Below are 26034 nucleotides of genomic sequence, written 5' to 3'. Positions count from 1 at the left end.
GTAAAACCATGTCAAATTTAATAGCTATTTAAATACCTTTACTCAATTATCTGGACTACGAAACCTTGGGAGATTATTTTTGAAAGTCTGTTCTTTGAAATTAGCTTAAAAAAAAAAAAAAAACGATTTTTTCATTGTTTTTCCACATTATCGGCCCATATCTTAAAATAGAACGTTGCGACTTCCGACTCATTCTGCCAGAGTGGGTCACATTTAAAGCAGTTTTAATTTTAAAGCATTTTAAAGCTGTTGTTTGGTTAGCGGTAAATTCTCACCACATACCATGAAAAACTGTAATATATCGAACAGGACATTTCATGTAATCTTATAGTAAAACACAGTCAAATTTTATTTTTTTGGAAGTGAAGTCATCTTATTATTCAAAGTGAAAAACTCTAATGGACATACCCAGAATTCCCTGTGTGACACTTCATATTTGATTGTTTATGATTAAAATTCATAGTTTTTTCATATCAGATAATGTTGTTAAATGGATGTTTATTTAATTATTTTGATTTTGTGTTTAATCTGTAATTGTTTCTACCGTACTTTTTATGTTTTTATTTTGTATTAACTTTCAGAGATTTTTTTTTTTTTTTTTTAGATCACGTGTATGTTAGTGTACTTCTAAAAGTTGAAATAAACTTTAAAAAATAATAATAAATAAACAAATAAATAAATACAATTTCTAGCTGATATACACATTTGAATTGACATCATTTCTTATCTGGGAAAACAGATGAAACATACTGATGACTCATAATGCACTACAGATTTTTGTCCAATCAAATGCTCTCTAGGATAAGAATGTCCCTCCCCCTAATACAACCTGCAACCAACAAATAAGTAGCAAATCGTGCTTTAAGTCCTTTGATACATCCCGCCCAAACTTTTTAGCAATTTTATGGTGTGTTTTTTAGTTTAGTTTAGCATAAAATAGTATATCATGTCACCCACAGGACCTTCCAGAAGCATTTTGCTTTGACTACTAATTTATTCAATTTTGAAGTGCCGCATTTGTGCGGAGCATGTGACATTGATTACACAAATTTTGTTTCAACGGCAAGCTGTTTTCCAGTAATCAAGTCATATGACCCCTTCCAAAGGGGCCAATCACATGTATTGCTCTTGAGACCAGCATTTACAACAAATAGCATTAAAATATTTACAACAATGTTCAAGAGAACCAATACATGCCGTTCTTGGGCAGGTAACATGTCCTCCGCCTGACCCCGTGGGGTTGTACCGCCCACACAGACATGTATGAAAGGAGCTGTATTTGGACCGTGAGCATACTTCAGCATGAGCAGTGTGAAGTCAGCCGAGAGGCTCCTCTCACGGAGGCGGCAAGAAAAAGAGCTGTGACAAATGACAAGTCATGATTTTACAGTCTCCGATCCAGTCCGTCAGCTCATGCCGCCTGGTAAATGAAGAGTCTTGACAGAGGTTTATGAGCAAGAGACAAAGAAGAGACAGTGATGGGAAAGGATTTAATTGAATGGAGAGCTTGGAGTGGGCCGAAGTGTCAGCACTTTAATTGTTGTTACAGAGTGCTAGTGATGTAACTCGCTCTATAAACACAATATAGGGACTAGAACCGAGTGGACGCTCACCAGAGACTAATGCGACTGAAAAGAATAGCGCTCAGCCTTGATGTAAGCACTCTCGATGATGTCAAATGTAGATGTGAGGTAATTATTCACAATACTGTGAGTACCACAGTGTACATTGTTAATATCCCAAAAGACTGTGCCAACCACAAAAAAAAAGCTCTCTGTAGGAAATCATAGATTTCCGATCCTCTACAGCCCACAAGCCTGTGAACTGATTCCTTAACTCAGAAATAAAGCACAATTAGAAACAAGAGACCACTAAAAATACCAATAAAATGTTAAACATCTTCCTGACTGAGATTCTTTAATTTTAAGGCCGAATGGGTTTACTTTCTGAACAGGTTTCATTTAAATTAAGTCAAAGTTAATGGCTCAACCAGCCTTGGATTCTTCTTCATGGTTCAAGAATGTTGAAACAAAACATGACAAACTAGCAAACAGAATTATTACCTTTGCTTGGAATTTTTACGTGCTCATAAATCTGAAAACCACCTGAAATACAGTAAACGCACAATGATGTAGACTGTGTTTATACATTTTTATAAATCAGTGTGATTATGTTCTTTATGCAAGAAATTAATCCTTTTAATCTGCAAGGGCGCATTAAATTGATAATTTATAATGTTACCAAAGATTTATATATTAAACAAAAGCTGTTATATTGGGGGCTGTTGAAAATTCAGCTTTGCCATCACAGGAATAAATTAGAATTTGAAATGTATTAAAATAAAAAACAGAAAAATAATATTAGAATTTTAAATTCTAATAATATTTCAAAATATTGTATGTTTGATCAAATAAATGCAGCCTTGGTGAGCATTTTTTTTTTTTTTATCAAATCCAAGAATCACAAATCTACAAATACACTCCTAGTTAGCAGCCCTGTTGTGAATTCATATGTGTGACCTTTCACCCTGTTCAGCACATTCTACAGTACATGATGAGCAGTGCACACATTTACACTTCAGTCACCCATTCCTCAAAGACAAACAACATCATTCAAACACAAATCAAGAAGGGAAAGCGCTAAAGACAAATTGTTCCAAACCTATATGACAAAACACAAAAGATGGCATTTTGAAGAACTGTTTTTATCCATACAATGGAGGTCAGTGGGGTTCAAAACAACTTCTGACCACTTTGACCATGAGCCTAACGTCAGATGTAATCTCTTTCTGAGTGTGCTTGTGCAGCTGTGACTGTGTGGAATGATACATGGACAACAGCAGCTGAGGAAGCACTCAACTTGTGCTAAACTGTGTGGAAGACTTCAATAATGCAGGGGTATGGGGATCACATGACTTGAGATGGCTCCTTAATGTCTTCCTCTCTGACAAAAATTTGTAAACAAACAAAGTGTCAAAGATGGAAACAGAGAAAGATTTTGTGACTGAGACTACTCTTCACTTCAGATCCTTTTAGCTGAGTGCTAACTTGGGATTGGAATCTACAGGGACCTAGCGACCTAGTGAATCTTTTTTTTTTTTTTTTTTTTTTTTTAAATATTATTGTGAAGGTTTTTAAAATATTGGATTTCTGGTGTAAGAATGTTTATCTAATATTGTGAGGTGAAATATCATGTTAACATTTTTCACTAAGGTTCAATTTGTTAATATTAGTTAATGCATTAGGTACAGTATCAGGAACCAACAGATTTTTGTTTACAATGTTTTATTGTTGTTGTTGTTGTTTAAATTTTATAAAAATTATTAATCTAGGTTAATGTTAATGTAATTAATGTTAATCTCTGTTAAGCAAATACAGTAATATTGTGAAATATTGCAATTTAAAATGACTGTTTTCTTTCTTTATGTATTTTAAAATATTTGTTATGTAGTCTTCAGTGTAACATGATTCTTTATTTTTAATGTTGAAAACAGTTGTGCTGCTTAAAGGTGCCCTCGAATGAAAAATTGAATTTATATTGGCATAGTCAAATAACAAGAGTTCAGTACATGAAAAAATGACATACAGTGAGTCTCAAACTCCATTGTTTCCTCCTTCTTATATAAATCTCATTTGTTTAAAAGACCTCAGAAGAACAGGCGAATCTCAACATAACATAGACTGTTACGTAACAGTGTACACGGTGTGTACGCCCCCAATATTTGCATATGCCAGCCCATGTTCCCAACATTATGAAAGGCATTAGACAAAGGCAGCCAGTAACGTCTGGATCTGCACAGGTGAATCAACAGACTAGGTAAGCAAGCAAGAACAATAGTGAAAAATGGCAGATGGAGCAATAATAACTGACATGATCCATGATATCATGATATTTTTAGTGATATTTGTAAATTGTCTTTCTAAATGTTTCGTTAGCATAATGTACTGTATAATGTACTAGCTAATGTACTGTTAAATGTGGTTAAAGTTACCATCGTTTCTTACTGTATTCACGGAGACAAGAGCCGTCGCTATTTTCATTTTTAAACACTTGCAGTCTGTATAACTCATAAACACAACTTCATTCTTTATAAATCTCTCCAACAGTGTAACATTAGCCGTTAGCCACGGAGCACCATCAAAAACTCATTCAGAATCAAATGTAAACAATATAACAGTATACAATACTCACATAATCCGACGCATGCATACCGCATGCATGACGAACACTTTGTAAAGATCCGTTTGAGGGTTATATTAGCTGTGTAAACTTTGTTTATGCACTGTTCAAGGCAAGCGAGAGCTCCGTGGGTGTGGAGCACGGGAATTAAAGGGCCAGTAGCTCTGAATCGGCTCATTTATAATGATGCCCCAAAATAGGCAGTTAAAAAAATGAATTAAAAAAAAAAAATATGGGGGTATTTTGAGCTGAAACTTCACAGACACATTCAGGGGACACCTTAGACTAATATAACATCTTTTTAAAAAAAAGTTCTAGGGCACCTTTAACATTTTTGTGGAAACAATTCTACACTTTTTTTCTCCAGGATCCTTTAATGAATATAAGATGCATTTTGGTTGATCGGATCACAAGTGGACGACGCTAAATACAGGTGTAAAAGTGGTGTAAAACGTTTTGAGCTTGTCCACTTTCAACCACTTCCAGAGGTAGTCAAAAACACATTCGACCGGATAGCATTCGTAGTGTAAGCGCTCATGTGGTCGAATGCGTTAGAACAGCACAAAAGACCGCCTACTCTCTGCCTATTGACCTAACACGTAAACATTATGGGAAGCGCGCTAGCCAGACGGAATTTAAACTTTGTCAGCTGAAGACCCAAGTTTGGTTTGAAGACGAAAAATGTACCAAGCCCAATGTTCTCTCCCCATTCCTGATTTCAGGTCTTGCGGCTAAAACTAAAGCTTCTGGGCATCCGTATGTAAATTATGTGAGCTTATTTTGTCCATTAGAACAAAAAATCTGAAAAAAAAAACATACATTTACCCACCCCTCGAAGAAATCAGGACAGAAGTGGACAAAAGAGATGTGAAACGGGTGACAGGTGAAAACGGGTATTTGTCTCCCTCATCTAATTGTGATCCGATAAACCAAAACGCATCTTAATACCAGGTGAAAACAGGGCCTAAAATTCAAAGGAACATACATATATTTGAAACAGGCTTTTGTAACATTATAAATGTCACTTTTGATCAATTTAATGCACCCTTGCTGAATAAAAGCATTAATTTCTTAAAAAAAAAAAAAAAAAAACTTACTCAATGTTTATGTCTATATGTAGTGTTTATGTAGAAATTAACATTAACCTATTTTAAAAGTATTGTTCGTTGTTGGTTCATGATACCTGATGCAACACTAATAGTAACAAATTTAACCTTAATTTAAAATTTTAACATAACATTAAATAACACAACATTTAACATAACACTAACATAACACAAACATAACATAACAAAACCCCCACTCATAGAGTCACATCTATTTAAAAACTAAAATCACATGTATTCAACAGGGCAGACTTATAAACATAAACTAGAAGAAAATCAAGATTGCAGGAAACTCTGTGTACAAACTTTATCTCTGTTATTCTCATTTTCAGGGTTAATGAGTTATTAATCTAGTGTTATCAACATTAACAAGCAGAGATCAGCACTGCACGAGTCAACAAACGCATGCAGCCAGCGCTAAAACAAACTGTTACGACCTCACAAGGGTCCTGTGCTGCATATACAGCACTCCTCATTCCAAAGCCGCTATATGACAATCAGAAGAAACAGTCTTTACATCAGCTTATACTTTCAAATTCTCTCTCAAACAAGGAGGAAGAGTGAAGAAAACAGTGTTGGAAAACACTGCAAATCTTGATGGTTGTGGGAGGAGAAGCATCAATATTTTATTGTGAATACTGTACCATAGCTGCTCCCAGAGCGCAGATCAAACAAACTGGCCCATAAAAGCTGTTCAACTTAATATTTACAGCTAAGCCTCTTAATGAGGTTAACAGGAGGGAATTATACTGTAAATGGCCAGAAGGTCAGGGGTAGCATTGAGGTCACGGCAGAAGGAAATGACAATGACAGAGGAAAGCCAAAGTGAATGAAAGGGATAAGGGGTTGATGGACTTTCTGACATTACCAGGAATAAAAGCACCTTATTTAACAGAAATAAGTGCCAAGACTTCCAGATAAAGCCTGTTCAGACAAAAACTAAGGCCGTCAAACACAATTTAACACATAAAACCTTAATAAAATATGTTTAACAATGTTTAATATAATGTAACAATTTTTTAACAAATCAGTTCAAATTGACATCATAACTGTTTCATGAAATTCAATGTGCAAAAATAAAACTGCCAGCCCTACTAAAATTAGCTCTCAGTTATTAAAACTGTGTTCTGCACAGCTTTCTTTAAATGCCTTTTTCACCTTTATATTAGTTTATTTCTATGCTATATTTGTGGTTTAACTCACACACACAAATGCACATGCACACACACACACACACACACACACACACACACACACACACACACACACACACACACACACACACACACACACACACACACACACACACACACACACACACACACACACACACACACACACACACAAATCATAAAAAAATATGTGTAGATATACTTTGATATACTTGTGGTAATTCTGGTGGCCATTGACATCCATTGTATGGACAGAAAAAAACTAAATCATTTAGGTTCCAAAGAAGACAAAAATTCTCATACAAGTTATGACAAAAAAAAAATTTAGGTGAACTATCCCTTTAAATCCAACATGCGTTGATGAGCATGACCTGAAGCACTTTATTTCAAGATAGAAGGACTTTCTACTTTGATTTCTGAAGAGTAAAAAGATTTTACACATAAGCGCAGATCTTATGCTATTGTTGGGTATTTTAATGTCACAAAAGGTGTCACATTATGAATCTCCGTAAGCTGACGCTCTGATAAAGTTCAGCATCCTGTACATTTATTAGACTCTAGCAACTTCATTTTCAGCCTTACTGGCTTCATTTGATTACATTTTCATGCTCGTGAGAGGTCAGGGAAGTCTTTTATGTTTTAGTTTTTCAAAAATGAGCCCAACCATCACTGTTTCACTGTTGATTCCAATAGAGATACTTTCTCTTAAATTAATCCTGCAGGTGCATTCAACCAAAGGTCAAATTTGGGAAATTTCTTAATAAGCAACAACTGAGAGGTCAATGCCATGCTCAATTATCAAGATGTCATTCCCAAACCAAGTAAACAGGGAGGAAAAAAAAAAAAAAAAAACTTGAATTTGCATGCCTATATTTTTATGCATGCACAAACTTGTATAATAACCAAAAAGAGTAACAGGCCAAAGAACTAAACTAAAATGTGGGCCGCACACACACAAAGGCCCAGATATATTGTCATTGTCCTCCTGATCGCAGAAGTTACTGAAGACACCTGATTGGATAACGACAGAGTCCATCGATCATCCCTTTGCACCTCAAGTAGTAACTCAGTCTTCATTTGACACTTAATCTCTCTTTTTCAACAGATCTCATTTGCTTGGACAGTTCATTAGCTGTAAGGTGGGGAAGCGTTACAGACCTGAAACATCTTAAACAGGAACCAGCTAAATCTAGAAGTTCTTACAAAACACAGTTTAGCATTTACTAGTTTGTATTTCACCAGAGAATTTCCCTACCTATTCTGGGATGACAGTGAGAATACATGCATTAACTGCTGACAAGGTCAGGGTTTTTAAAAGGTCTTCTGTGAAATAGGGGGGAAAAAAGTTGCTGACTTGCTTATTTAAGATTGGTTAGGCCATATTTGAAGGTAATGTTTCATAGCATTTTGGGAAAGGAAAAAAATAAAGCTGTGGCATCTACACCTTTCAAATGACCTCTAATGGAGTTTTGCAGCTAACAGGGTGATAGCCTTCTTTAATTGTTATTAAAACTCACAGATGTTCTCATCTTTGTTATATGAGAATCACATTAAAACTCTCTTGGAAACATTTAGCATACCAACAATATTTGCCTTTTATATATAGACTATATTGTTTTACCCTTGTCCTATACTTTCAATCTGTGAAAAATGGTGAAAATCCATAATAGAAATATTAATTATTGCGTTTCAACTATGATAATTTAAACAAATATTGAAATAAACAAACCATTTCAATATTATATAATATTTTATTATATATTATATATTAATTATCATTTTATTTCAAAAATGTTAAAACTGCCATTTCACAGAATGTTATTAACCCTTAAATGCACAAATGTATTGCTAATCATTATTACATATTCGTGTCTTTAGCGACCCGGATCTATATCTATCACCGGGTGGCCCTCCAACTGCCGTAATAGTATAAAACTCTCTTGATATTTTCATAACAATTATAAAAGAATAAAGCAAAATGTCATTACCTTTTGAAACTTGGAAGCGTTTAATTTGAGCAGATGCGTTTTCACAATATTCGCGATCTCAACCATATTGTCAAAACTATAATTTTTCAAAATCAATATTTCGATCGCTGACAGCTTCTTCACCAGATCCATCATTAAGTGACTGACACTAATATTTGATTGCATACAGTGTTTGCTCACACAGTAAATTGCTGAGCCTTTTCAAGTTTTGCTGATGATACTTGTGTATTCTTTTGTTTTATGACTGCAGTAATTATGAGTGAAACATTGTCACCTTTAGGAATAAAGGTGAATTGCACTTAGTCATCAGAGATTATTGCTGCGCATAAAAAATATATACTTATATTTATACTATTTTTGCAAAATATGAATTATATTTTGTTCATGTTATATTGTTTATAATGGATAGATTGAGGAATATTATAAAAGTTGACATCTACCTTGATGAGTAAATGAGGGGGAAGGTAGTAAATGATGCCCTGGGTCACTAAAGACCCGATTTGTGCATTTAAGGGTTAAATTTAACACATAATCTGAGATGTGGCAGACATGACACTGTGGTGGGAATTTCATTACTTTCAGAAGAAAAAAAGAAAAGAGGACAAGTTAAATAATCTATTAAGAGTGCACTTTATTTTCCACAGGCAGTGTATGGCAAACTCAGAACTGGCTCTTGGATGGATCCTACTGTGTGTGTTTGTGTGAGTCTGTTTGCAGGGACAGGGGTATGGTTGAAGAGATGAATGATGGAAGCAAATGGGGTTTATATAATGATCACATTTCATTTTATCTTGTTACATCCTCGAGCACCAACTAAAGCAAAAAAACAGTTTTGATAGGCTGGAAAGCATCAGGTTGAGTCAAAGCAGCAAAACAAATTCAGCTGCCATTTCACACACAGAAGTCGATAAAGACCACAAAGCAGGTCCCTTTACTACAGGTTTCAATGAACACGGATAAAGTCCCTTTCCTTAAAGCTCAAAGCAGGGACGAGGGGAAGAGCACTTCTATTGATTTCTGAGAGAAGGCTCTGTGATTTGGGAGCACTGTGAACTGAGGACGCTGTTACTCTGTGCTTGTACAAGTGGAAGATTACAGACAGAGCAGCTGTGCCAGCGGCCTTAGCTATAAAACCTGGCACATGAAACAGGCCCAGAGTCACTCTAACACATAATTCATATAAGATAAACAGAGGGGAAAATAAAGGCCAGACAGATCCGCTGGATGGATAAAAAGGTCAAATCAAGTTAATCAGCCAGAAGCAAAATTAGCTGGAATGTTTATCAGAATGTGTGTTTGTGTGTGTGTTCTTGTATACATGGTTTATGAGGACACAAATGTGTATAATGACATGGGTATTGCAATGTAAACATGGTTTACGAGTACACTTCTTGTGTCCTCATAAACCAAATGGCTTAAAAACATACTAAACAGTGTTTTTTGAAATTCCAAAAATGCAGACAGTTTCCTGGGGTAGGGGTAGTGTAGGGGGATAGAATATACAGTTGTACAGAATAAAAACCATTACATCTATGGAGAGTCCCTGTAAACCACATATACAATTGTGTGTGTGGGTGGGTGGTTCAGGTATTCCCTATGATGTGGATTCATTTTTTGGTCTCAATGAAGAAAACAGCTTATGAATCATACAAGATGATGTTCTTTGAAAATCAAAAAATGCAGAAAGTTTTCTGTTATTTAGGTGTAGGGGTAGGTATAAAAATCATTATGTCTATGAATTAAAATGTGGAAATCCAAATTTTACACCAACACAATAATAATTAGCATTAATTCACAATAATTATGCATATTTCTCCCTAGATATATCAAAATACATTTATTTTTCTGTAAACTGTGAGTTAACTACAGTCAAAACAATTAACACACTATTATATTTTAATAATTTCACCACATTGTTTTCATATTACATAATAAATAAAATTGTGAGTTTGCTACAGTCAAAACAATTAACACTATTATGTTTATATATAACAATGTAGTTAGCATTATAATTTATATTATATATTATAATATAAATACATTATAAAAATAATGTTTAATGTATGTTCTTGTAATAATGATATAATGTATGTTAAAATACATATATAATATATATATAAAACATTAAAATTTACCAATTTTACATCAGCAGAGTCTGACAATTTGATCAGATATGGTACTTGTTAAAAAGTTTGAAAAGCACTGAATTCAAGCATTCTGGGAAATTTCTTCTATTATGTTTCATATAATGAAGGTTAATTTATTATTATAAAATTGAAAATAATATACATTTCTATGGTGACATTTCAAACTGTATGTTGTGCATAATAACCTGTCCATTGGTAATTCACAGTGAAAATTTTTAAATCTTTTCCAATGAGAAATAAATTACTCATCATAGCACAAACATTTATGACACCTCGTGTTCCATATAATTACAACAGTAAATTAAAAATAAATATTTCTACAATAATCATCTCTTGACATGCCATTGAAAAAGTCTGGGAAACACTGGAAACACAAAAATCATATACTCCACGCTCTGGTGGATCAACGCTGCCATAAACGGCCAAATGAGCGGACAGATATCAGAGCAAGTGAGGCTGATCCTGAGATTTAACCCCGATACCAGAAACTACTCAGGCTGTTTTCTCTCTAACACTGTGTTTTCTCTGCTTCTATAAATTTTTCAAGTCTACTGACAAAAGCTTTCAGACTCCTTTCTGTTACTTGTAGCTCTCACAAAGTACTTTTACAAAGATCTGCACTTAGACTATATTTTATTTAGGAAAAACTTACCTGCCACTTCAAAAGTGTGCAGGTGCATGACCTTTAAAAATGCGCGCCTGTCAGTGTGTGTAGACGTTTGTGTGCATTAAATGTGAGTGTGCGCATTTCTCCACGTGTGTATATGCATATTTGCAGTACTTGTTACCAGACCAGCCTCACTTTGCTGAGAGCAACATTAATGTTTCTTCAGCATACTGTACCACTGGCCTCTGCGTTTGCCGGAACTGAGGTCAAAGCCTGTTTCGCTCTGAATAAAAACAGAGCTTTTGGCTCAGACACTGATATGTGACCTCTTGACCCCTCATCACTCTGTTTCCCTCAGGAATTTCTGCAGCATTGCTACATCACGACTATGTGTCTTAGGAAACATGACTATATCTCTGATTCACAGACTCTCTCCGCCTCTGATAAATGTACTTCTTGCTACACAGAATGTAATAGGCAGAATATCAAATGAATAGGATGTCCAAAATCTAAGTATTCATAATACAGTAGCCAAACAATAGCCTGCCCATAAGGCCTTTTTAAAGGGAACCTATAATGCCCCTTTTATAAGATCTATTTTTAAGTCTCTAGTGTCCCCAGAATGTGTCTGTGAAGTTTCAGCTCAAAATACCCCACAGATCATTTATTATAGCTTGTCAAATTTGCCCCTATTTGGGTGTGAGCAAAAACACATACCAGCTTTGTGTGTGTCCCTTTAAATGCAAATGAGCTGCCGTTCTGAGCTTTAACAGCTCATGCTTCGGTTGCTCAACAACAACAATGCTGGAGAATCTCACGCACACAGAAAAATCCTCAGAGTTAAATCAACTCTGCTCAGAGAACATATGGTCCCTCTCTAAATAGTGTTAAAATAACACTGAAGCAGAGTTAAATTTAATGAGATAATAAAGTAATTAATTAAGTAATGATTGTGCATTAGTGATGAACACCTGCTGTTAACAAGCAGAATCACTGAAGAAATAAGAACACAAAGACTACAAGTGACTTAAGTCACAGCCTTATTAATTGCTTTATTATCTCATTAAATTTAACCCTGCTTCAGTGTTACTTTAACACTATTTAGAGAGGGACCATATGTACTCTGAGCAGAGTTGATTTAACTCTGGGGATTTTGCTGTGCAGCCAAAATGACGATTGTCAGTAACGGTGTTCAGCCTTACATTGCTCAAACTGGTGTCGTACACTGATGGAGAGACTCAGAAAGAAGTTAATTCTGTAAAAGAAAATATCTCTCTTTGCATTAAACTTTGAGCGTCGTAACTTTGCAGATGTTTTTTATACTCAAACAGCAACATTACACACAACATTAAAGTTAAAAAAATCATCATAATCAACCAGCCCCTTTAAACATTTTCAAAACGTTTTGTCAAGTCAACATTTAAAGTTTTTTTTTTCTTCAAATTTAGCTTTTCTAGTTAAAAGTTACACTGATGTGAATTTGACTGCATGAATAACTATTTCCTCTCCATGCAAAATATCAACAAATGGATAAGAACAGACATTAGCTACCAACGTATCGCAAATACTTACAGACCTCCATTCAAGCTTAAGAGTTTTCTAGTTAAATTTTTTTTGCAGAGTTGTGTTTGTGCAGACTTTATGCTCAATAATAATTTTAAAAGAGTGCCTGTCGAGGACTCTAGAGATCAGCAAATGGAATAGACCGACCCCAGAGAAGAAAAGAGGAATATGGACCGCTTGCCAAAAGCAGGGTGTTTCTAGTTCAGAGACAGCACTCTCCATTATTAAGCTTTGGCCATGTAATAAGGCGAGCTCTATCTGTGGTGCTGTTTGCCAACAGGAGGGACTTGTGGTTGCTCCAAATGCGACAGCATTGACTCCGAATGCACTGGCCTACATTCATTGTGTGTTGAACTATTTAGTAAAGTGCCCTAGGGCTCAACTTGAGTGTCTGCTCTTAACTTCATTTGATATCTATTAATGATATGGGTCATTATAATTTTAGACTATAACACTTTCCAAAAATGAGAAATGACTGGTACACTTACACGTTTTGATTTGCTTTTCATCTGTCTCGATGTGCAACCTAAATTGGTTAATCTTTTTTAAGCATGTGATAACAGGTTTCCAAGCGTGTTTTTTTTTTTTTTTTTTTTAAGAAGAGCCTCCGCATTCAAATCGATTCACTGTGGGAGTGAAATAAAGGCTGATAAATAAGATAGAGATCAAAATAAATAAGAGATTTTAAGTTCTTTTTCACAGGCACAAGTCTGCAACTTCCACAGAATTATAGATGACACTGTGGATGGATGACATACTGTATTTCTCCAAAGACCATATTTACACCAAGCATGAATATTCGTAGTGAATCTTCATTGCATAAAATATTTCTTTCTCCACTATAATGGAGAAATTTGCTGTGAACCACATTAAATTTTAAGGATAATCTAATATTTAAACTTATAGTTTTGGTCCTCAAATTTGATTGCCCACATGATACATTGTTTCAGTAGGAGACTAGGAGTCGCTGAATTCACTCAACCAATTTGTTCAAATACACTGATTTGTTCAGGAACTAAACTTCACTACTGTGTGATGCACCGAGAGGCATAACGGTGGATTCTTTTTTGGTTTCATTTGGAAATATTTTCATAGGAGGACTGCATTCTCAGTACTTGTACGAACCTTGGATGCAAATCTGCGACGAAAGGAGATATGTGAGATAATGTATACAAAGTGTGAGGGTTGTGGATGGGGATGCCTTGTATGACATAAGAGAATGTATGTTGGTTCATATGGTTCGTATGTTGTGTTTTCATAGGAGGAGGAGAATATCTGGCAATATTGTGTTTAAAATGTTAGCTACTCAATATTAACAATTGTATAATATGAAATGCAACAATTGCAACAATTTCTAAACCTATGAAGCTTTCAGGGTTTCACTTCATATATGTTCAAGCAATGCTTGTTTGAAGGTGATTTGTAAAGACTGCACCATTGACTAACTGAAACCTGCTCTAAAGTCAAAGGCGCCATCTTTTTTTTTAGTTATTTAAAGAGTGCGTTAGTAATATGTGCCTATTAAGAATAAAAGGATTACATTGTAAAAGATTATTATTGTGTGTTTGTGATGACGGTACCTGCGGCGTGCGCGGTTTGTATGGTGAACTGCTCTCTAGGTCAGCAAGGATGCTGGTCAGGGAGTCGATCTCAGCATCCAGACTGGAACGTCTCTCTTCTATAGTTTTCCCAGGTCCTTTTATCTGAAACACACAGACACACTAACCTGTAATGAAATGAGGTCTTTTTGAAAGAGGGCTGCTCTAAATCAGCTAACCCACTTAATCACAGTTGAACATGCAAGCTAAAATGAAAGAAAAATAACTAAATATTATACACAAAGAAAGGCAATTTAATGTTCAAATACAGCACATATTCCACTGTGGGCTACTATTACACAATACCTTCAGCATTAGAGCAATTGGTAATGTTTTTTTTTTTTGTTTTTTTGTTTTTTTTGTCTTTGTATTTTGTCTTTACATGTTCATTAAAATTAATCGTGGCCTCAGACAATTGACTGAAAGTGTAAACCTGTAACAATAAGACATGATTGTCTGGGAGAAAGTCTTTAGGAGAAAATCTTAATGATGTGAAAGAAAAAAAAAAACAAACAACAAATAACGCTTTGTTGGTGAGACAGCTCATCTCATATTAATTGAATCACCCCTTAGCTCTCTCTCCCTTTCTCTCTCTGTCCGCTTTATCTGTTTTCACTCTACTTAAAAGTTTCACTGTCTCCCAAACTGACAATAACAAAGCCTCACTCTCACAAAGTTTTATTCACACTCCAGTTGCAGGTTTCTTTTTAAGATGTTTACACTAAGGTAGCACGGCACATCCATAAATAAATATCCCACCTCACTTAATCTAAATATCGGGTCTCACTTGATTCATGTGTCGTGCACAGTGTTCTCACCAAGTCCCCAGGTAAGCACATCAATACTTTTTGTATGAGAATATTATTTGCATTATAAATTACACAAAGCATAACAATCTAGTGAACTTAAGTATTCCAGCAATAAGATAAGTATTCCATATATATATATATATATATATATATATATATATATGGATATATATATATATACACACACACACACACACATTATTAAGCTTTGGCCACACACACACACACAGCTCTATCTGTGGTGCATTATTAAAATTATTAAAATGAATTATTAATTCACAAATATCATTATGTTTTTGGGGAGTCGCACCATGTAAAATTTTAACCTGAATTAAACTTGCCTTGTCATAACAAAGGACAAATTAAGATATGATTTAATGTCCCCCTATGATCAACAATTGCATCCCTTAAAACTCACCTTTGATCACCGAAATGACATGTTTAAATGTTTTTGTTTTTTTTTCGTGTGAAAATAATTTCTTCCTGTCTTAAAATAGCTTGAATGTAACTACACCCTTGCTTCCTTTAGTATACTGATGAATTTGCACTTGGTTTTTCTTAAAGCATATTAAAAACACCACATAGACATATAAACAACATTAAAAACTTGATTTTTAGCACAGGGGGTAATTCAAGTGGTTCATTCAAGTCACCGTATGTCTAAACTGCATCTTTATTATTTATTTTATGTATATAAAGGAATAGGGTCATTTACTCAGTGCGCTATACTTAGGCAGTGTGGCACAACTGTTTAGTAAATTGGCAAATTACTCTGACTGTGGTTTCTAGTACAATGTAATGTAAGGCAAACTAAGGTCTTCTCAACTGTTGTTAAGCAAAAACCTTATACATAACAATAGACCCTAAAGTTTATGGGTCCTATCATATATCCGGCGCAATGCAGCACAGCTCAGGTGTTATTGCTAGTTTCAGCCCAATGCAGTTATCATTTTCACGACCTGCGCCACTTTGTTTAAATAGCAAATGCATTTGCGCCCATTTGTGCGCCCATAGGCATGCTGGTTTGAAAACGAGGTGTGTTCAGGCGCATTGCTATTTTGAGGCAACTGAAATAGACTGCACCATCGACTAACTGAAACCTGCTCTAAAGTCAAAGGCGTTAGTTATTTTTTAGTTATTTAAAGAGTGCGTTAGTAATATGTGCCTATTAAAAATAAAAGGATTACATTGTAAAAGATTATTATTGTGTGCATAAAGATAAAAATGCTTTGGTGGAATCTGGCTTGTCTTGTAGATGGTCTGCTCACACGCTTTAACTTCACGCACGAGCAGATCCGTTTCCTCGCTAGAGAAGCGTTCAGTTTTTCTGCTTGCAAATTCCACCATTTTAATAGCGAATCTGCCATGGCGCGAGCAAAAATGGCTTTTAAAGGGAACGGGAGATAAGACTCTGATTGGTTTATTGCACATTATGCCCAAAACACACCCAATAGGGACAACCCCTCTAGACCATGCGCCGGGCATGCCAACCATTTTTCCCGTCGTTAACTTAGCAAAAGTAGATTCAGACACGCCCTAAGTGCACTTGGGCCGTGCACTTTAGACCATGCGCTTAGATCATCAAAATAGAGGCCCTAAGTCTTGGATGAGCAATACATCTGAAATCACAGACTCTTGTCCTTTATGTCGGAGAAGAAGCAAAGAACAAAATTATCAAAGGCATTTGAGGAATGGCAGCCATGTGACAAAAAAAAAGGTGTGAGGGGTAGACTTTGACAGTGTTCTCTCTCCTCATCAAAGGGGGCACAACACCCTTCTCCCCACACAGCTGAAGGACACTGATATTTCTTCTTGTCCTCTGTGGCTTCTTTTTTTCCCCCCTCATCTTTACATGACACTAGATAAACAAAGGCCCTTTATGTGAATTGACATCGATTTTGCAAGTAGCTTTAGTGAGTTCAACACTGTGGCCGTGACATAAATTGTGGTAACTTTTAACAAACAATCTTAATAATTTGTGCATGCAGAATGAAAGGGACACCCCCAGTATGTTTCTGCTGAGCAAACCCACTTATAAATTCATAAAAAATATAAATTCATATAAATATCAACATAATAGAAATAAACTGCCCCTTTTGTCAATACTATAGTAAGATGAATATATACACTTATATACACATACAGTGGCAAGAAAAAGTATGTGAACCTTTTGGAATTTCATGGTTTTCTGAATAAATTTGTAATAAAATGTGATCTGATCTTCATCTTAGTCAAGGGCATTGACAAACATAATGGGACCTATAATACACCCGGCGCAATGCGACGCAAGGCGCAGCGCAAGTGTGTTTGCTAGTTTTCGTCCGGCGTCATTCGCGTTTTCCCGTTCAGCGCCACGTCCTTAAATTAGTAAATGCAATTGCGCCAGTTAGTGCGCCCATGGGCGTGCTGGTCTAAAAAAGAGGTGTGTTCAGGCGCATTGCCGCCCCATTGCTATTTTAAGGAGCTGAAAATAGACTGGTCTAAAGTCTAAAGTCAATGGCGCAATATTTTTTTGTTAGAGCGCGTTGGTAGAAACTTATTACACACAGGGATGTGCATCACACAAACATGCCAAATATTAAAAACAAAAGGATTGCAGTGTAAAAGAATATTATTGTGTATCATTACATAAATATAAAAATGTAATGATGAATAGTCATTGCGTGTATTAGAATTAGGCTACCTATTTTCAATTCAGCCTATTACTACTTATTATGATAAACGGAATTGGCTAATTAATTGAACAATCGTGCCAATACACACACATATATATTAACTGACTCATCGTCAACAAATTCCGCCATGTAAATAGCAATCCGCCATGGCGCGAGCGCATCTCGCTCTTAAAAGGAATGGGAGATGACACTCTGATTGGTTTATTGAACGTTACGGCCATTACTCATAAAGAGAATAGGGAAAACCCATTTCAAAAATGCGCCCCGGTGCACGGACCGTTTTTCCGTCGTTAAAATAGCAAAAGTGGATTTGGACACGCCCTGAGTGCACCTGCGCTTTACACTTTGTGTTTAGATCGTTAAAATAGGGCCCAATGTGTCTAAAATAATTACACAAAAAAAATTCAGATCTTTCATGTCTTTATTGAACACACTCATTCAACATTCAAAATGGCAGTGGAAAAAGTATGTGAACCCTTGAGTTAATGACCTCAAAAAAGCTAATTGTAGTCAGGTTTTAGCACACCTGGAGTCTCGTTAAGATACTTTTGGAGGTGTGGACTACAGCTACTTTGACTGATAAAAACCCCTCAAACTTTTGTAGTTAGCTCTGCACAAGAAGAACACACTTATGTGAGCCATGCCTCGCCAAAAAGAGCTTTCAGAGGAGCTACGATCAAGAATTGTCGCTTTACATAAAGCTGGAAAGGGTTACAAAGTTATTTCAAGATTTTAAAATTCACCAGTCTACAGTTAGGCAAACAATCTACAAATGGAGACGCTTTGGGACTGTTGCTACTCTACCAAGAAGTGGGCGCCCAGTCAAAATGACACCAAGAGCACAACGAAGACCTCATCAATGAGGTAAAGAAACAACCCCTGAATGACAGCCAAAGACTTGAAGGCATCATTGGAACTTGCTAACATCTCTGCTCATGAGTCTACTATACGTAAAACCCTGAACAAGCAAGGTAACCATGGCAGGATACCACGAAGGAAGCCACTGATTACTAAAATGAACATTGCTGCATGCCTAAAGTTTGCAAAAGAGCACATTGACACTCCACAGCGGTATTGGCAAAATGTTTTGTGGGCTGATGAAATTAAGATTGAACTATTTGGAAAAAACACACATCTGGCGTAGAAAGGGCACGGCATATCATCATGAAATCATCATCCCAACTGTAAAGTATGGTGGAGGAAACATCATGATTTGGGCCTGCTTTGCTGCATCAGGGCCTGGCCATCTTGTAATCATTGAGGGGAAGATGAATTCCCAAGTATATCAGACAATTCTTCAGGATAATCTGAGAATGTCTGTACATCAGCTGAAACTCTGTAGAAGGTGGGTGATGCAACAGGACAACGACCCAAAACACCGGAGCAAGTCCACAACAGAATTGCTTCAGAAAAACAAAATCCGCCTTTTGGAGTGGCCAAGTCAGAGCCCAGACCTCAACCCAATAGAGATGCTATGGATTGACTTGAAGAGTGCCATACACATGAGACGTCCAAAGAATATGACAGAGCTAAAGCAGTTCTGCCAGGAAGAATGGGCTAAAATTCCTCCTCAACGATGTGCAGGTCTGATCCACAGCTACAGGAAGCACCTGGTTGAGTTTATTGCTGCCAGTTATTAATTCTAAGGGTTCACTTACTTTTTCCACTGCCATTTTGAATGTTGAATGAGTGTGTTCAATAAAGACATGAAAGATCAGAAATTTTTTGTGTAATTATTTTTAGACACATTATGTTTGTCAATACCCTTGACTTAGATGAAGATCAGATCACATTTTCTGACAAATTTATTCAGAAAACCATGAAATTCCAAAAGGCTCACATACTTTTTCTTGCCACTGTATATGCACACACACACACACATATATATACACATACTCTGCACTGATTGGCTCTATACTTTACGAGGAGAGGAGAGGAGAGGAGAGGAGAGGAGAGGAGAGGAGAGGAGAGGAGAGGAGAGGAGAGGAGAGGAGAGGAGAGGAGAGGAGAGGAGGTCTCAGGATTGCTCGAGGCACTAAGCTCATAGGCCAGGATCAGTGACTGACTCTTACTGAAACTTATCGGTTTGGATTACCTGTCACAACCTATTACAACCCTAACATGACTCTACTTGGAGCTGAGCAGGCCCTAAAAAGCTTCTCAAACAATCAGAGGAAAGGCCAAACAGAGATTTGCATCATTAATGCCAAGGTCCTGAACTAAGATGAACTTGAACTTGAACTAAAAGCAAACAGACCAGGGGGGATTAATTAAGAATGAATTGCACCTGCTGTTTGACTTGTTTAGCACTAGATTCACTAAATAAATTATGCAAAGCAGGTAACGGCACAAACATGAATACAATGACGAATGCTATTGGCTCAATTCCTGATCTTCTGGGTTTGTTCTGAATTCTAGGTAGTGATCTCACACAATTTACTTGGACCATAAAAAACCTGAATTGGCTCATAAAAGCATCTTTCAAATGTAAATATGAGCAATAACTGCTGCTATGATTGACAGAAAATGTACACATCTATTAAAATTGCTTACAGTAAGAGCAAAAAAAAATATGGCAGCAGTTAAATGTAAATAAATAAATACACATGCCGTAGCACTATTTCAGCACATGTTGAGCCAATTGATTTAGAACGGTTTCAGAACAGTTTAAGGGAGATAAATACACAGTGAGTTCCATACGATTATGCGATATAAAACAACTTCCGAGGATTTCCACAGTGAAATTCCCTGTATTGTTTCATTATTAATTATACTGCGTGCTGCGATTTATAAAAGGATCAAGACTTTTTATTTTTTTAAGCATGTTCCTATAGCAACCAAGATTGAGTCATGCACACGCCACAAAAAGACCAACAATTTGCAGAAAGAAAAAAAAAATCCTGTACAAAGAGCCATTACACAAGTATGTGAGCATTTTCCCTTCAGCCCCTATTGTTGTGAGATGTTTTAGGTGAATTATCTTAATCTCATTTGGAGGACTGGACAGTCAGTTCAATAGAAGGACATAGTGTTATGAAAGAAAATGCATAGCAATCTAATGAAGCACTTCCATCGGTTATGTAAGCCATCCTTTTGCATTCTGGTAAGCACCGTTTGAAGAGAGGAAGCTGATTTAAGTGCTGAGTTTAATGAAAAACCACAGAGACAGATAAGTGAAGTTAAATAAAGACTGCATGTGTTGCTACGTGTTCTGTTACGGGAAACAAAATAATTTAGGCCAAGTATCATTTGATTATTCATGTTCACCGCGGCACTCCGGCCTCTTCCTCTTGTTAGTTCTGCTTAGATGCAGAAATAATTCAACATCCCCTTTTTCATTCATGAAAGATGTAGAAAACTGGAATTAGGGAAAGCTGTGGGTCGAACGGATTGCCGCTCGTTTTCGGTAAAGTACTCTCACTCACATGAACGGCACAAGTACTGTTATCAGAATCAAGAGCTAAGGGTCTTCAGGGGAACAGCATGATGAATACTACAAAATGTGCTTTGCTGTGGATTCTTTTCTATGTCACAAACCATCCTTTGTCACTGATCTCCTCTCGTCTGAGATGTAAAGCCGGTTAAACTGATTCCTGTATGCCATTCATTTCTACAGAGGAATCGAGATCCTCGCCTCTACAGTCTGATGTCTTTTCTGTACTAGCCTAATTATCCGCCAATAACACCGTCTGCCGTACGCTGACTCCATAGAGCTAGATCAACAAACGCGCTGATTCCCCATGGACAGGCTTCCTCCCTTGCAGAGCAGCGTTCGTGGGAAAGCGATCCAGTGGAGGGTTTTATTAGAGCAGAGAACATGCCTGTAGTCACATTCTGAGCAGCAGATAAAGTGGCCTTATTTAAAAAAAAACTGCTGAGCCACTGATGAAGACTTTACAAGCGTCTCACAAAAATAAACAGCGGCGTCTCGGCGTCACCCATCGGTGACTAAATCCTGTCCTGCAGCAAACCTGGTCAGATTGCAACTTCACAGACACATTATCAACAGGCTGAAGCAAAAACAATGACGGAAAATAAAAACTATCTTATTCTGCACTGTTCTAGCAGTAGGCCATTCAACTAAATAATGTGAATAGTTTTTTCTACACATTTTTATCAGTCCATGGATTCATCTAAGGCATACAGACGGTTCGTGTTAAATAATTAAACATTCAATATGTGTAATTCCAATGAATATTAGTCAGAAACAGTTTTGAGGCTGTAGTTTAATGCCTGGACAATGAGTGCTAAGGGGGGACTGACTCCCTGAAGGGGGAAAATGACCGAGATGAACCAATAGGTGTCAGCCTTCTCTGTGCCCTCACTCATTCCTAAACGGGTGCCAAATGAACTAAAGAGAAATATAAACAACTAGGGCACACGCCTGGTAAACAGCCACAAAAAGAGTTGCAGACTTGGCTGGCCTTTTGTCTGTTTATCTTTAACACGCATGAAAAGGGATCTGAAGTTTGCTCTAAGTATTAAAGCAAGGTCCGTGTACCTTCAGGTCATTTGATTTTCTGTTTAAGAAATAGAATATCTAGAATTAAGCCAGATTTTTGGACCCCTTTCGTCTGACTAATCTTCTGTACTGCAACCAAAGCCACCCTTTTTTGAATGGATGTCAATGGAAGTGAGGCTTCATTATGCTGAATAAACTGCTTTTGTGGGGAAACAGTTTATCATTTAATGAATCGACAGCTTACTGGATAATTTTCAACATGTGTTCATTTTGGATTGATCTATTTCAGAATTTACAGTTGTTTTTAAAGCCCGGGGCACACCAAGCCGACGTCAAAGAACAAGTGGCGACGAAAGATGACTCACTTCTCATCGGCTGCGTCTCAGCCAAAAAGCTGCGCTTGAACACAACAAAAGGACTAAAGGCGACTGTCAAATAACACATGCATTCTGCGCCTGTGTGTAAGGAAATAACCGTCTATATCAGCAAGTATCAATAGCTTATTTCCGGTTTTCAAAAAGGGAAACTGAAACTACGACTGCAGATATCCAAACTGTAAACAAAGCACTGTTTGCTTACCATTTTGAATATCAATCATGCCGATCGCTTTCTTCATTCCAGTCGGCTCATGTTATTATGAAAATATTTTGCTTTCACTTTTATTCTTGTACACCGGCTCGTTCGCTAAGCTAACAGCCAATCAGAGTTCTCTCTCTCACCGACGCCCCAACGCCAATTCAACATGCTGAATCGGCCCAAAAAACCGTCAGCATCTGACTACAGCCAACGGTGCGAAAAAAAAACAACGAAAAAACTAAGCCAACCGACGATCAAAAACAGGCCGACATTGCCTGGCAGCTGACTGTCGGCTTGGTGTGTCCCGGCCTTGAGAAGTCAGGTTAGATTAATTTTACATCGCTTTTCATTCATTTCTATCACAAACATTATGTGCGTCCAAATTTGCGTACTTAAACACTATTCTATGCCATTTTGTAGCATTTTAAAAACTTAAAAAAAAAAGAAAAAAAAAAAAGGCAAATGCCTCCTCAGTTTGAATAGACATAATGCCTGTGTTAGTATAGCCTAACTGTATTCCCATTATATTTTACTGTAATTCTTTTGCCATTCATATTACAGTTGCTTATTGATGATTTCCGTTTCACCTTAACATGTTGTTACAAAAAGGATTTAAAGCATTGTTTCTCAGTCATTTACATGGATGTGCTAAATATCACAGTGGGGATGATACACTGTCTAAGCTTCTAATCCAAAGTTGAAATATTATTTACCTACTGTGCAATTTTTTCATGTGTGGACACATAAACATTTTATATGACCAATTTGGACAGGCTTTTCACTACCAGAGTGTGTTTAAGATGACAACGAGGTTGATACACAGTGTTACTGTAGGTTTAAGTGTGGTGTAGTTGCTCTATAAGAGATAAAAATAAGCCAAACATTTTAAAGAAAAGTTATTGCGCTTAATATAGAGACTAATTTGCATAGTTTTACTATTAACTACATTAATTATTATACTGTGGGGTGGGACTAAGGCAGTACAGAAGACCGAGTGAGTTGAGAAGGGGCATTTTTAGGGCCTCCCAAAAAATTTAGTTTAATTCTCATTCGTTTGTTTCTTAAAACGAAACAAAACAACAGTTTGTAATTTCTAACTTTAAAGGGATAGTTCACCCAAAAATTAAAATTTGATGTTTATCTGCTTACCCCCAGTGCATCCAAGATGTAGAGGACTTTTTTTCTTCAGTCGAACGCAAATTATGATTTTTAACTGCAACCGCTGCCGTCTGTCAGTCAAATAATAGCAGTGATTGGGAACTTGAACAATAAGAGCCGAAAAAACTTCCATAGACAAATCCAAATTAAACCCTGCAGCTCGTGACGGCACATTGATGTCCTAAGACACGAAACGATCGGTTTGTGCGAGAAACCGAACAGTATTTATATAATTTTTTACCTCTAATACACCACTATGTCCAACTTTGTTCAGCTTCCGGCTAGTGAGGTCTGATCGCGCTCTGACAACGGAAGTGATGTCTCGCGCTCATTGAAGTATATGGGCGAGACATCACTTCTGGCACCAGAGCGCGTTTTTTGACCTCACTAACAGGAAGCTGAACGAAGTTGGACATAGTGGTGAATTAGAGGTAAAAATTATATAAATAATGTTCGGTTTCTCGCACAAACCGATCGTTTCGTGTCTTAGGACACTAATGTGTCGTCACGAGCCGCAGGTTTTAATTTTGATTTGTCTAAGCAAGTTTTATTTACTGTTATGGTTGAAGTTCCCATCTACTGCTATTATTTGACTGACAGATGGCAGCGGTTGCAGTTAAAAATCATAATTTGCGTTCGACTGAAGAAAAAAAGTCACCTACATCTTGGATGCACTGGGGGTAAGCAGATAAACATCAAATTTTCATTTTTGGGTGAACTATCCCTTTAAGTATAAAATCAAATGACCACAAGATACACAGACCAAACAAGTGTTGTGAATTTATATTGAGGTTCAAAAATCTAAGATCACATTGAAAATCAAGGATTTGAAATCTGATTTAAAATTGGAAAGCTCTGGGATTTTGGCAACAACAAACAAAATAATAATAAAAACACAAAATAAGACAAAGAATTTGAGATTCCGCATTTCAGGTCACTATTTAAATAAGCAAATTTGTTCACCGTGTGAACTTCGAACAAAAGATCAGATTTCTTTGCTTCCACTGAAGCACATGATTTGGAACACTCACAAATCATGTTTGTTTTGCAAAAGCTTGTGCAGTTCATGCCAGCTTGAGTGCATGATGTAATTAAGGAAAAAGGGAGACATACCAAATACTAAAAATTAAGTACATAATGTTGCTGACAAGAAACTAAAATGTTTTTCATTTTCATGCTGTTAATATCTTTTTTTTTTTTTTTAAACAGATTTATGAAATGAACTTTTGGACCCTACATTTTGGGTATACTGTATATTGTGATGACCGGTAAATCTCACCTGAAAGCCAAGGGAGGTCTCATCCATGGCCGGAGGAGGTGGGAAGCTGGAAGGGGGTGGGAGCCCGCTGGTGTCAATGGCAGGTGGAGGAGGTGGAGGATAGTCCCCTGTAAAAAAAAATAAAAAATGAGACACAGCAAGACAAAGTTTAATCAACCAAACATGTTTAAAGGCAAGACACCAATAAGTGACCTATAAACTCTCTTCCTCAGGGATGAATCAATACACAAAAGGTCGGAGTGGGTGGAAAACTTTTGTAAAATCTGATTGATCAAGCTTACATATATCTGACACACCTAGATGTCACAAGAATGCCAGATGAAAGCTTTAGGGAATATGATACTTTCACATGACATGATGATTTACTACAGTTTTTTATATCTACAGCCTCCTACAAAATGTCAGCCTGTGTAAGTACTTAAAAGTGTTAGAGAGTGTAGAAATTGAAAGGAAGGGAGGCTTACACACACTTACCATATTGTCACTGATAGATTAATACTGTACATTTAACAGCAACTATTTGGTTAACTAAGAAGGTCTAAGCTGTAGTAAGTAGGTGTTTGTACAGATTGAAAATCTAAGTACTGTGCTCAAAACAAGTTAGATGGGACATTTGTCCAGCCAAGTGTGTGGCAATAAGCCAATCGCAGAGTTGTAAAGTCCACAGCTAATCCAGGGATTGGGTTCCACTTCATGTTTCAGGCAGGATCAAAAT

At 36.6% G+C, this 26034-nt stretch overlaps 1 protein-coding gene across 4 annotated transcripts in view; it reads right to left on the bottom strand.

The window, feature by feature from the left end:
• The window catches only part of lpp (LIM domain containing preferred translocation partner in lipoma), a 231867-nt gene that overhangs the window by 100830 nt on the left and 105003 nt on the right, over positions 1 to 26034 (bottom strand). For all 4 annotated transcript variants that reach the window (XM_067374511.1, XM_067374514.1, XM_067374512.1 and 1 more), the window contains 2 exons: positions 25320 to 25426; positions 14343 to 14465 (listed from right to left, as the gene is read on the bottom strand). In XM_067374511.1, the coding sequence (XP_067230612.1) occupies positions 14343 to 14465; positions 25320 to 25426 (230 nt within the window). The remainder of the gene's footprint in view (positions 1 to 14342; positions 14466 to 25319; positions 25427 to 26034) is intronic.

The sequence above is a fragment of the Chanodichthys erythropterus genome, chromosome 21 (genome assembly GCF_024489055.1).
Source record: "Chanodichthys erythropterus isolate Z2021 chromosome 21, ASM2448905v1, whole genome shotgun sequence".
NCBI classification, from domain to species: domain Eukaryota; kingdom Metazoa; phylum Chordata; class Actinopteri; order Cypriniformes; family Xenocyprididae; genus Chanodichthys; species Chanodichthys erythropterus.
Note: the sequence above shows the minus strand (reverse complement) of the source record. Positions and strands in the feature narration are given on the sequence as shown.